This window comes from Daldinia loculata (genome assembly GCF_022478755.1).
Source record: "Daldinia loculata strain CBS 113971 unplaced genomic scaffold F4817scaffold_151, whole genome shotgun sequence".
NCBI lineage: Eukaryota > Fungi > Ascomycota > Sordariomycetes > Xylariales > Hypoxylaceae > Daldinia > Daldinia loculata.
In genome coordinates, this window is record NW_026055005.1 from 1 (window position 1) to 14797 (window position 14797).

At 21.4% G+C, this 14797-nt stretch overlaps 1 protein-coding gene across 1 annotated transcript; it reads right to left on the bottom strand.

Annotated features, from left to right (window-relative positions):
• Positions 1–9230: 9230 nt before the first annotated feature.
• Positions 9231–11876, bottom strand: F4817DRAFT_321721 (uncharacterized protein; the record flags this gene model as incomplete). The annotated part of the gene is made up of 2 exons (XM_049301316.1): positions 9231–10023; positions 10288–11876. The coding sequence occupies 2 exons, from the start codon at positions 11874–11876 to the stop codon at positions 9231–9233; spliced, it is 2382 nt and encodes a 793-aa protein (XP_049153288.1).
• Positions 11877–14797: the final 2921 nt, after the last annotated feature.

Genomic DNA, 14797 nt, shown 5'->3' on the forward strand with positions numbered 1-14797 from the left:
TTTATTTTATTTTATTTTATTTTATTTTATTTTATTTTATTTTATTTTATTTTATTTTATTTTATTTTATTTTATTTTATTTTATTTTATTTTATGTTTTATTTTTTTTTGTAATTTGTTATTATTATTTAATCCGTATAAATATTTTATTATATTAATAAATATTTTTATATTTTTTAAAAAATATATATAAAAATATAAATAAATAAATATTAAATATGTTTTTAAATGTTTTTATAAAAATAATTTTTAAAAAATCATAAATTTAAATAATTTTTTTATAATTTTAATATAATATTTATTTTTTAATAAAATTTATTACTTATATATTAATGTTAAAAATTATAATGTTATTATAAATAATATATAATAACTGTAAATAATATGTAAAAATTTAAGTTATTTAAAATATAATTACATATAACGTAATTTTTTTATTTTAATAAATTTAAACCACATTTCGTAAAAGCGCGGGCTGCGCCCGTACAGCCTTCGGCGCCATAAACGCTTTAAAAACGCATAACTTATGTGTTTGTATTTATAGGTCACGGGTATGTTATTTTATAAAATGTGGTTTAAGGTTAGTTTAAGCCCAAGCGTTTATTATAAAAAGATTTTGGTAAAAAATAATTAAACATTATATTTATAATAATTTAATATAATATAATAATGATGGTTATATAATGATTAAAAAAAAAGCCTTTTTTTATAATAAAAAAAAAACACACGCATATAAATAAATTATATTTCCGGCATAACTTTATAAATAATTTTTCTTTTTTAAACATTATTAATATATTAATTTTAATATTATTATTATTTTAATTATCTTATTTATTACTTTACCATATATACGTATTTATTAATATTAATTAATATTATTAAACAATAATAATATAAATTAATAAAATTAAAAAAATTACTATTATAATAATCCGGAAAACCTTATTATAATAATATATATAATAATAACATTTAATTTTTTACCAAAATATTTTATTTTATTTATAATAAATTATTACTTTATATAATTATATAACCCTTTTAAATCTTTATTATTACATTATAATTTAAATTTATCATTTTTTATATTTTTATTTTTTATATAACTTATATATTTTACAATATTATAACTAAAAAACTTAACGCAAATATAAATTTATACTATAATAATTAATTTAGTTAAAATAAAAAATATAAACAAATTAAAAAATTTATTATTTTTTATTTTTAATTAATATATATTTCTTATATAATAATTTAATTATATAACTATAAAATAAAAATTAATTAATCTTTAAATAATTATTTTTAAATAAAAAATAATTTAAATATTAATAATATTAATAAACTTTAAAATTATTAATAAAAATAAATTACATATTTACATAATTAAAAAAATAATAAATAAATATTAAAAATATTTTAAAAACTTTACGGTAAATAATTTTAAAATTATACCGAAATAATTATAATTAATATTACAAAATGCGTTAATGTAAAAAAATATTTATATAAAAAAATATAACGTTAATCACTTGGAAACACTTGTTAATTTTATAATATTAAGTAAATTATTAATGTAAAATTTTAATAAATTAAAAACTATTATAAAAAGGTAATTTAATATATTAATATAAAAAATATTAATATATAATATTAAAAAAAAATTAGTTTATTTTAATGTATAAATATTTATACGTATATATATTATGTTATAATAATAATAATTAACAATTTTTAACCCATAAATGTTAATACATATAATAACGCATATAAAATAAAACTTATTTTCGTTTATTACTTTTACTAAAATACCACCATTTTACTTGTAATATATATTACCTACTTTATAAATAATACTATTTTTTTCTTTTACTTTTAATAATTTATTATTAATATTTTATATTTTACCATTTATTTAACTATAAAAATTTATTATATAACCTTTTTTTTAATAAACGTTTAAACTTTATTAAACCTTTTTTTTCCTTTTTTAACAAAATAACCAAAACAATTTTTAAGTATTAATTAAATTTTTTTTTTCCCGGTTTTATAAAAGATAATTATACCTTTTTAAGCCATTTTAAGTAACGTTTACCCTTATACTTTTTTAAATATAAATTAATAAAAGTATAATTTAAAATACAACTTTAAATATAATAATAGTTTAATATAAAAAGGATAATTTAATTAATTAATCTTAAAAAATATATATAAACTTTTTAAACCGTTATTAAATAATTTATATATAATATTAGCAATTTTATTAAACGTTAAACCAAATAAAAGAAATTAATTAATAAAAGGTTATAATTTTTCTTTTTAAATAATTTTATTATTTTTACTGGTAAATAACTTATTAAAATAAGTCTTTATATTTATTATTAACCAAAATAATTAAATTTATTATAACGTTTTTTTAACATAAGTTTTTAATAAAATATACCTTTTAACTATTATAAACTATTTTAAAAAAGTTTAAAATAATAAAAATAATTATATAAATAAAATATATAATATTTTAAAAAATAAATTCCGATTTTTTTTAAACGTATATTATATAATAAAAATTTAATAAACCCAATTCCATACCGTATTTTTTACCATTTTTAAAAAGAAAATAATAATTTTTTTTTTTTATAATATATCTTAATATTAATATTTTATAAATATATACTTAACTATAAAATAACATTTTAATATAAAATAAAATAAAATATAATATTACCAAAATTAAATAATTATTACTTTTTTTGATATTAAAGCCAAAGAAAAAAATAAAGGTAAATTAAACTTAAAAATATTAAAAATTATGTTTAATAAATTATTATTATGTTAATGCGTTTTTAAACTAAATTTTAAAGGAAAACAATAACTTATTATAATTATTTACAAAATATACCGTAATATCTCGTAATTATAACATACTTTATTTATTTTATTATATTAATTTAAAAATTTGGTAAATAAATTCCAAATATTAATCGGTATTTTTAAAAATTTTAAAAAAACGTATTAATATATAATTAATATTAATAGCAATAATAATAATAATAATAAATATAATATTAATTAATATTATATTAATTATAAATATTATTGTAACAATAAAAAAAGTAAATATAATTTTTATTAAAAATTAATTAAATATTGAAAACGTTGTTATTAAATATGTAAAAAAAAAAAATATTAATTTATTAAATATTTAAAAAAAAAGTGTAAAAAAGCGAAAATATAATAAAAAGTTAAAAGGGATAAAGTAAAAGAAAATTATTTAACGTTTTTAACCGGTTATAAAAGTATTAATAAATTTAATTTAAAGAAATTTAAAAAATTTATTAAAAAAAAAGAAAAGTTAAATGGATAATATATAATTATAACTTATTTTTATAATTAATTATTTTAGTATTGGTTTAATTTATAATTATTATTTAACAAAAAATATAATAAGAAATTTAATGTTAATATTACTTTTATTTTTAACCGATATGCGAAAAATATATTTTAAAGGATTATGTTAAACATAAAAGTAACGCGTATATTAATAATAAATAAAAGGTAATATTAAGCTTTTATTAATAAAAACTTAAAATATTATAATAATTTAAATATAAACTATACTAGTAAAGTAAATATATATTTTAAAAACGGTTTATTTATTAAATTATTAGAAATTATAATTGTTAAAATTTTATTTAATAAAATAAATTTTTATATAATAAAAATTAATATTTTATTTTTTTTTTCCATTAAAAATATAAATTATTTAAAAATATATTTTAATAATATTATTAACTAATTAATTGGTAAAAATGGTGTAATAGTTTAAGTTATATAAAAATAAAAATATTTATGGTTTTAATTTAATAATGTTATTTATTTTACAAAAATAAAACTATATTATTTATATATGCGTTTTAATTACTTGTTTATTAATAAACTTTATAATTTTTTTAATAAAGTAAAATATAAAGTAAATTTTAAAGATTTTAAAGAAATTAATAAATTTTACTATTATTATTAAATTAAAGGTAAGGTATTATAACGTTTTAAGTTTAATTTAAAAAATTTTAATATAGATTTTAATTATAAAATAATTATTAATATTATATATTTGAATAAAAAATTAATCTTTTACGTGATTAATATAATAATAAGATTTTAAACAACCCGATTTATGCGTAGTATTTTTATAAAAAAAATTTAAAAAATATTAAAATAATATTAAATTAATATTTATTTTGGTTTATTTAATATTATTAATTATAATGTAAGTATTAATTTTAATAACGTTAAATTTTACAATAAGGTTTATTTTATAAGTATTATTTATAATTAAATATTAATTAAAATATATTGGTTTATTAATAAAGTTAAAAAATATCATAATTTAATTTGGAAAATATATAAAATTATTTTTAAAAAAGTATAAAAATTGAAAAAAAACCTATTTTTAAATAATAATTAAGGTTATTAATAATATAATAAATTTTAATAGTTTTATATTAATATTATTAATATTTAACGCTTATTTTAAAATTAATATAAATTTACCTTTTACATTATTATAATTATAAAAAGTTTAAGTAATATAAAAAACTATAATTAAAATAAAAAAGGTTAAGGCGTAAAAAACTATTTATAACGCTTTAAATATATAAAACAAATTTAATACGTTAAAAACGTTACCTATATTATTATTAATTAATAATAACATATTAATTTACCGTAAAAAAAACAAATGGAAAAAATTATATAAAATTATCGCAGTTATAAATAAAAATATAATAATTATTTCAAATATATTAAAAAATATTTTTACATTTTATAACACATATATTAAACCATATATATAGTTAAAAATAAACTTTAAAATTAAATTACCGCTACCGTTATTATAATTTAATCCAATTGATTATAAAATTATTTTTAATAAAGATTTAAATATATTTTCCATAAACGCAATATATATTAATATAAAAAAGAAAAATAATTATATTTTTACCTTAAAATTAAAATTAAATAAAAAAATAATTGCTTTAAAAAAATCGTACAAAACCTTTAATATAAAAAAATTAAATATTTTATTTATTAACAGTATTTTACAACTTAAAATATATAATAAAATAATTTATTAAAACATAATTATTTTTAAATTTTATATAATTTAAAAAATTAAAAATAAAAATATGTTAATATTATACAAAAAATTTTAATTTATAATATAAAAATACAAAAATTTTAATAAAAAATCTATTATAACGTATACTTTTACAATTTAATATATTAATTAACACTTAATATTTGCATTAACATTTATTTTAAAAAGGTAAAATATAAAAGTAATAATTTAAAATATTATTATAATTTGTACATAGTTTAAAACTTTTATATAAAAAATAATATACATATATTTCCTTTTAAAATTAAAAAAAAAATACCTTAAAAAAATATTATTGCAAATAATTAAACCTTTATATGGATTAACAAAATTAAACATATATTAATTTAAAACTTATTTTAAACACCACCAAAAAAAATTAAACATAATTTTATTAACTTTTAACCTATATTTGTTAATTACAAATCTTAACCAACCGTTTAATATTATAAATTTTTAAACAAATAATATATTAAACGTTAATATTATAAAATTTTTAATTAAAAAAAATAAAACTTTTATAAAGATAAATATTAAAGCAAAACTATAAAAAATATTAAAACCAGAAATAATTAAAAATTTTAATAGATTATACATTATAATTTACAAAAAAATAATTATTACTATTTAAAAAAAATAAGTTAAAAAGTTAAAATTATTAAATTTAAAAATATTTAATATAATAAAACGCTACGTAAAATAATAAGTAAAAGGCGTTTATATTATATCCATTTATTAATTTAAAATAGTTTTTAATTATTTCATAATAATATAATATATAAAACTTAATTTAAAAAAAATAAAAATATTAAACGCGTAAATTAAATGGTAAATAAAATATAAAAATTAAAATTTTAACTTTATTAAATTAAACCTATAAAATCTACGCTTATATATTTTTATAAACAAATTATTTACCAATAACCAAGATATAAATTTTTAAATTAATTACATTATTATATTTGGTAATAAAAAACTTATAAATTATAACAATAAAATATACATTATAAATAATATTATTTATTAATTATTTATTAAATATAAATAAATTATTTATAATATATTTATAAACAAAATTTATAACATAATATAAAGGTTTAACATAAATTATATTATTTATAATATAATTAATATAATTTTTAATCGGATAAGTTTTTTTAAAGTTTCTTTTGTTTTATATACCGATTTTTTTTTATTATATTAATACTTTATTTAAATAAATAACATTAATAAAAAAAGGTTAATAATTAATTTTATAACTTTACAATAATTATATAAAAATTAAAAGATTGATAATATTTGTTAAATTTATAACAAATATAATTTAATTAATATAATAATAAAAACCTTATTAAATAAAATTATATAAATATTGGTAAAAAATAATTAAATTAACTTAAAATTAAAAAAATAAATAAAGAAAAAAATTATAAAATAATAAAGCAAAATAATTAACAAAAAGATTTATAATTAATTAATTGTAAAAAGAAAATAAAGTAAATAATAATTATATAATAATTAAAAAAAAAGCCTTTTCCCCATAATAAAAAAAAGGTATATACATATAAATAAACCATACCTTTAATATAACCTTATAAATAATTTTTCTTTTTTAAATATTATTAATATATTAATTTTAATACTATTATTATTTTAATTACTTTATTTATTATTTTACCATATATACGTACTTATTAATAAATAACATATAAAATAATTTTAATTTAAATAATTTAAAATTAATAATATATTATATTTATTTACTTAAACTTTTTACATATTTATACAATATTACGTTATTATATTTTAACTTTAAACGTTAAAATTAACTTACGGTAATAATATTATTAATTATTATAACTAATATAATATAACCAATAATACGTATAAATAAAATAAAACGCATTATATTTTAACTTTAACATAATAATTTAAAACTTTTCGTTTTTTTTATATATTTATATAATATTACTTTTTTATATATTAAACTTTAATATAATAATATACCAAAAATATTACATTAAAATTTACAATAATATCCACAATTACGGTTATAATTACATATAAAATAATTTATTTTATATTCGGAAATAATAATAATATTGCTTAAACTTTTTTACTTTTTTTATATTTATATAGTTTTATTACACGTTACGTATTACGGTTACCGTTATAATTAATATTACGGTTATTATTACAATTAATGTTATAATTAATTATAATCGTTATAACCACTTTTAATATCTTAAAAGACTTAAAATATGTAAATTTAATTAATAAATTTAATAATAAAGTTAATACGATTATATAATTAATAATTATTTATTATAATAACGCGTTAATGTTATTATTTTTAATAATTTTATTAATTAAATAATATTAATATTATTTTTTATAAAACGATTTTTTAAAAAGGACGTGTTTAAAATGACTTTAAACCAAAGTTTCGATTTTTTTTAAAAAAAGTTATACAAGTTATGATTAATTAAAGAAATAATATGGCTAAAAAAGTACAACTTTACGAATTAAAAAAAATCGAAATTCTAGTTTAAAGTCACTTAAAATAAGTAATTTTTATATAATTAATTAATTACATAATAATTATAATTAACGTTATAACTTTTTATAATCGTTATAATAATTATATTATAATTACGGTTATTTACTTTATATAACAATTAAATAAATTAATTTAAAATTATATTAATTTAAATAAAAGTGTTTTTAATAAATGTTAATTTATTAAAAAAAAACTTTTAAAAATTAATCTTTTTTAATTTTAATTAAAGTTTACCATTATTTAAATTTTTATTTAAATTTTTAATATTTATAAATATAACGCGTTTTTTACCTCATTTAAAATTTTTTTTACTTTTATAATAATAATAAAATATATAATTTAAAATAATAAAACTTTTATTTAAAAATTTAAAAACATATACCGGGAAAAAATTATAAAACATTATTTAAAAAAATTTAATAAATATAATTAAAAACGGATTATTTAATTATTTAATTATTTAATTAATTAATTAATTAATTATTTATTTATTTATTTAGTTATTTATTTATTTATTTAATTATTTAATTATTTAATTATTTAATTATTTAATTATTTAATTATTTAATTATTTAATTATTTAATTATTTAATTATTTAATTATTTAAGTATTTAATTATTTAAGTATTTAATTATTTAATTATTTAATTATTTAATTATTTAATTATTTAATTATTTAATTATTTAATTATTTAATTATTTAATTATTTAATTAATTATTTATTTAATTATTTATTTATTTAATTATTTATTTATTTAATTATTTATTTATTTTATATTTAATATTTTTATAATATATATAATGTTTTTAATAAAAATTATATATATATACGGTTTCGGGCATTGCCTTATGACTGTATGCGCTGCATCCGCGGATGTGGCCTGGTGCTGTGTGGGTGACACGTAGATCTATCGTGACAGTGTTTGCGGAATATCGAGACCAGATACACCTTGTTTTAACATACCCCGAGGTACCTAGTCTAACTCCTGAGAATTGCTTGCGATCAGACAGGCACTTGTAGTCTCTATTGGCACAAAGTCGACTCCCCTATTGCCCATCTCGGTCGTAGCCTCCTTATAACCCGTTGCCATCATAACTTCGGCCAAACACAACTTCCTTCTGGAAAGACCCTCTATAGTGGTTATCGGTTAGTTGGAATCCTGTGTCTTGTATGAAAATAGTGTGGCCAACTATTGTAATTGGGCTTCTGCAACTGGAAACATGTTCAAGCGAGATACTACCGTATGCGTACCTGATTTAAGATATCTCCGGTAAACTCCAGTAATGTAAATGCAAAGTCGTAGGGTATTACCAGCATAAAAATCCGATCCCTTTACCGACGGAATTTAATATGCCCATTTGGCATCATGCCTTCTGGATTTCCCCAGCTAACAGCTTTACAAATACGAACGTATCAGTTGCCACGGTATTCAGGTCCTATTATGAGCTAAGCTACTTGGCTTCGACTTCCCGTGTTTCTCCCTTCTAAACCCGCTACCGAAGCTTTACGAAGCCTCGGAGCCAACTATCCTTCTGGCCACCGCGATCTTGATAGCGAAATCCTTGGGCCTGTCGGTGATTTCGGGAGCTGCAACCAAGGAAGGATTTGCCGGTGCCGGGATGTAAAAAAGCATATACTGACCCGGTTGTCCCAACTTCCAGGATCCGTGGCCGTACGCGAAACGGGACAGGAGCCAGCATTCCCTTCCGTCTAAGCTGTAGCGTCGGATCAGATCTCGGTCATCGCCGGCCGAGCGCAGTTTGAGAACCGCGATAAGAGTATAGCTGATCGAGTTATTCTCAGGCTTCTCGATCTTCATGGCCGACTCGGTACCTGGTATAAGCGTCAGGCAGTTGCCTTGGACGGTGATAAGCCTTAGGTTGGAGAAGCCGGGGGCGTTCTCGGCCGGCGCGTGGTAGAGCACTCGGATAACAAGCGGCCTGTTAAACGTAAAGAGGTATCTCCTGCTGTTTCTGGCGGACCTGAAAATGCCGAACTTGTCGCTAATGAAGTCGCCTAGATTTCCCTGGCCGTTCCAGGTAATCAGGCTGCGCTTCGCCATTTCGACTGGGTCCGATTCCTTCTCGATGTCCCATTCTCCGGGTTCGTCCGTGGAGATCGGCTGAGAGAGGGGGTTTCGGTCGTAGAGCTGGAAAGGAGGACGGCAAAAGAGAGTTCGTCGCGTCAGATCGCTCTCCGCCAGCCCGAGGAAAGAGAGGTCGGCAAGTCCAAAACCCTCATTTGTTGTTAGGCGGGCAACTATCTCCTCTCGGATCTTGCTCTGCGCTATTACGCTGCTTTGTCCTAGGTAGTTCAGATCGACAAATTAATTAATTACGTGATGTCATGATTCAAACAGGACCTTTATAAGATCCGTGCGGCTAGATTCGCTAGAAACAGGTACGTAATACGTAGTAACTGTAGATTTTATTTGGTAAGACATCGTCATTAGGTCTAGCGATCTTGCTATTAATTATGTCTGTCATAGGCAAGTCTTTGACGAACTAGCTAGCAATCTATTCGATACCTACGTACTAACTAGCTAGCTATTTTTGACAAACATGTTCTTCTGAATCCAATCGAACTGCCCTTTATTGTGCACTGGAATGACCAAATCCTTGCCTGGCTTGGCAGCCGTGACCGTTATGTCGTAGATGCTAGTCCAAGCGCTCCTCGAGGGATGGAACATGCGGACCGTCCAGTTAGCAAAATCGACGACGAAAACCCAATTGCGCAGCTCAGGTAGCCGAACAAAGCCCATGACTAATTCTTCCGAGAAGAGGCATTCCTTCGGCGACTTCTCGCGAAAGGTTGCTTCCAGGTTGGCGTCGCCCAGCAGCTCTTCGATCTTCAAGAGCGGAGAGCCGTCCAGGTGCTTCCCGAGCCGATCTCGGACGCTTTCGACAGCCGGAACGGATGGCCATCGCCTCGCGACGAGGGATGCCACGCGCCACAGGCCGAGGAGGAAGATCTGGAGGTGTATAGAGGCGCTAGAGACTTGTAATTCTTTCGCGATTCCGAGATACTTGTCCAAAGCAAGCAGGACAGAGGCGACGTGGGCGGAGGAGTCTTTAGCGAGGCGTCGAACTAGTAGCCCGAGGAGGCACAACGCTTCCTCGTGGTAGTGCCCTCCTAGGGCAAACCCGTATAGCTTGCAAGTTATCGTAGTTAGGTCGGAGGGGTGAGAATATTCGGTACTCTCCTGCTCTTTATCGTCTCGCCAAGCTTCGAGCAGCACCCACGGAAGAGTCGTGGGCGGATCCGATCCCACAACACTATCAGCATCGGTGATAACGCGGGCGAAAGGCAACCAGCCGCCGTAGTCGTTGCCCTCCCAGCTGGACTGCGCAGCGAAGAACTTGGCCAGCCGAAGCTCCCTATCTTTGATCTGATCTTCTAGCTGGGGGACGCGCCCGTTCAGCTCCGATAGGCGGCGCTCTGCTGTTGCGAGTTTGTCTGTTAATGCGTGGGCTTCGGCGATATTTGTCGTCATCTGGTTGAATAGTTCGTCCTTGCTAGCCTTCAACTCTAGGATCGACTCGTCTTTCTTGCCTATCTGTGTTTTGAGCGTTGCGACTTCGGCTCGGGCGGTGTTTATCTCGTCAGTCTTTCCCATCAGTTCCCTGTCTTTTTCTGCTAGCTCGCGGTTGCTCTTGACTAGCTCTTGCTTCTGCTTCGCCAATTCGATCGATGCCTCCTCCAACTCCTTCTTCTTCTGTACGATCGTATTAGACAGACTGTCTTCGACAGACCTGCGATCAAGAATGCCGAGTGCTTTCCGATGTTCCGCCGAGAGGTTACGGATGAAGCTGAGGTCCTTTTCCTTCGCAGCCACCACAAGGAGAGCATGCTGGAAGACGGACTGGCTTAGACTATCCAAGTAGGTGAGCAGCCTGTCGCGTTCGATCCGCCCAGAGTCGTCCTTCATCTTGTTGATAAATTCTTCTACCTCGGGCGCCTTCTTCTCGAAGACTTTGATCTCTTCGTCGAGGTGACGCTGGTTTTCGAGGAATTTCTCCATTTCCATCTCGCACTCCGTCCGATTGGGAGGCGGTCCAGCCTCGTCTAGCCCCTGGAGAAATTCATTAACCAGAGCCTTACGGCTATCTAACGCCTCACGCGCCTCTGCCGTTGTCATAAAACCGCTCATCTCGAAAGTGTATTGGCGTAAACGAAAATAAGAGACGGTTATGGGAGGAGTTAAATGTTGAATGAAGTTGAAATAAAGTTGGGAGTTTATGTTTGTGTTGTGTTTGTGCGAATTAAAAATGCAGAGACCTCGAAATGATGTATCTACGTACCTATGTAGGTACTTTAGTACTTGTCCTTAACATAGTCTGTTTACAGGCCTTAGCAAGCATATCAGTGTAATTACAGGCCTCTAAGACTCTGTCAACAAGTCAACTGGAAGGGTTGTACCGATTTCGTTTAGTAGTCAGTCCCGAGTATAGGTTAGTTTCTCAGTTTCTAGAGGAGGCATATGCTACAACACAGCAAACTTGTATATTTGTCAGGCCTCTGGGTGATGCCGATGACTTTGTTTGACGTCGTCTCTTACGTGACATGGGTAGCAGTAACTACTGTTAACTACGGCATCATACCTTGCTGTGATAGTATTTTGACAATCCTAACATATTGGGAAAGGGTGGCATTTAGACATTGCTCTTCAGACATATTCATAAGTATCCCTGAGGGTAATTATGTCCACACCATATCACTCCTGATACCTGTCAAACTCTAGTCCCATAATATCCAACACGCTTTAGCAAATATGGAAATAGATCAATCTCTCGAAACCTCGGAGTACCCAATCGATATGAAGATCACAGCCATATATGATGACTTCATCTTGTAGCTCTTTGAAATTTACCCAACTTGAGGTTATCGAGCAAGACTTACCAAACATCTTGGAATTATCTAAATATTTAAATGGCCATCTCTTTATATCGTATCGTTTAAGAAAGCAAAAGTAAGATCGAAAAAAACGGAGGCGAAATAAAATATCAGGAAATCTTTAAGCAAAATACTTACATTTGAAAAAAATTTAACACCTTTTTTATTAAATTAAAACGCCAGTATACAAATGGTTTATATTTGTTTATAATTATTTTATTTAAATTATTATTATCGTTTTAAAATCGTTTTATTATTTTAAAATAAAATAAATTAAATATAACGTTATAAAATATAAGTTATAATTAAAATTACTTTTAATATTTTTTTTTTATATTAATAACCTTGTTTTTTTCATGCCATTTATCGATAAATTTAAAATGTTTTTAATAATATTAACAATTATTTATTTTTTACGGCGTTTATTTTTTTTTAATTTAATTTATAAACTTATTTTATCTTGTTTTTAATTTTTTAATTTAAATATTAATAATATTAAATTTTAAGTGTTTTATTATAAAAGTATAAAACCCATCCAGTTAAAAATCGGTTTAAAAATTTCCGGTTATAATTATAATTTTAATTATTATTTTATTTAAATTGGTAAAAAATTTTATAATTTACTTTTAATATATATTAAAGCTTTTAGTTTTATTATGTTTAAAATTAAAACTTTAAATGTTTTAATAATATTTTTATTTATAATAACGTTACGTAAAATTCTTTTTTTTTATTTAAAAATAAAATAATTTATAATATATTTTATTATAACGTTATATAACTTTTTAAATATTATAAAAACGTTAAAAAAATCTATAATCATATTTTAAACTTTTTTTTTAATTAAGTTAAAACTGTTAATATTTTTTAATATTTATTTTTTAACGTTTTTAAGTTATTTTTTTAAAGCGTTAACTTAATTTTTTAACGCGGTTAACTCGTATTTAACAACTGTAAATTTAACCATAATGTCATTTATTTTAAACAAAAATTTTTTACGGATGTTTATAATAAATTTACAATATTTTTAATTAATAATTTTAACTTTATTTACAATAAACTTATTTATTATTTATTTTAATATTTTAATAAATTTGTAAATGTTTTAGCTTAATAACTGATTAACCGTATTGTTATTATTATTTTTTAATAATTTTTTATTGAAATTGTTTTAAATTTATATAATTTTAATTTAAAAGTTATTAAAAATTCCTTTAAACGTGTTAAATTTATAAAAAAAATAAGTTAATTTTATTTTAATAAACTTATTAATAGTTTTTATAAAAAGATATTTAAACCTTATATTATTATTTTTATAAATGCGTAACGTTTTAATATTTTTAATTAATAACCATTTATTAATTAAAACCAAAAAAATATTATTTAATTTTTTATATTTAATTTCTTTGATAATATTATTAAATTATTTATAAATAAATTTATAAAAGTGTAATTTTATAACCGTTATTTTAAAGGTAATATTTTTAAAGAAAATTATAATTTGTTTAAAATTTTTTTAAAATGTTACCGGATATTTTACCATAATATCTTTTTAATAAAGTTTTAAATTTTTAACGTTATATATTAATTTTAAATTATTATTAATATAATAACAAAAATAAATAACTTAAAAATTATAAAACCGAAAATGATTTAAATTATTGTTAATTATTTTATAAATATAAATAATATGTTAATATTACGTTTATTATTATTTAAGTTTTTTATTATATGTAAAAAATTAATTAAAAGCGTTGTTTTTAAAAATTTAAAAGTTAATAAATATTTTAACATTAATGTAATAAATAAAAAAAGCAATAATAAAGTTAATATAAAAGTATTAATATATAAATAACGTTTAATAAATAAACGTAAAAGTTAAAAATATAAAAACGTAAAATAAAAATATAAATGAATAAAGTAAAAGATTTTTACTTTAAAATTATTAATAAAAACGGTAAGTTTAAAAAAAAAGTATTAAATATGTTTTATTATTTAAAAAAGGTTAAAAAATGGAAGTAATATTAACGTAACTTATAATACTTTTAACATATTTTTCGTATATTAATTTTACTTTTTTTAAATTATAAATCTATTTATAATTAAATTTAACGTTAAAATATGTTATAAATAAAACCGTATTTAAATTATAAACGATTTTAAAATTACGTTATTATT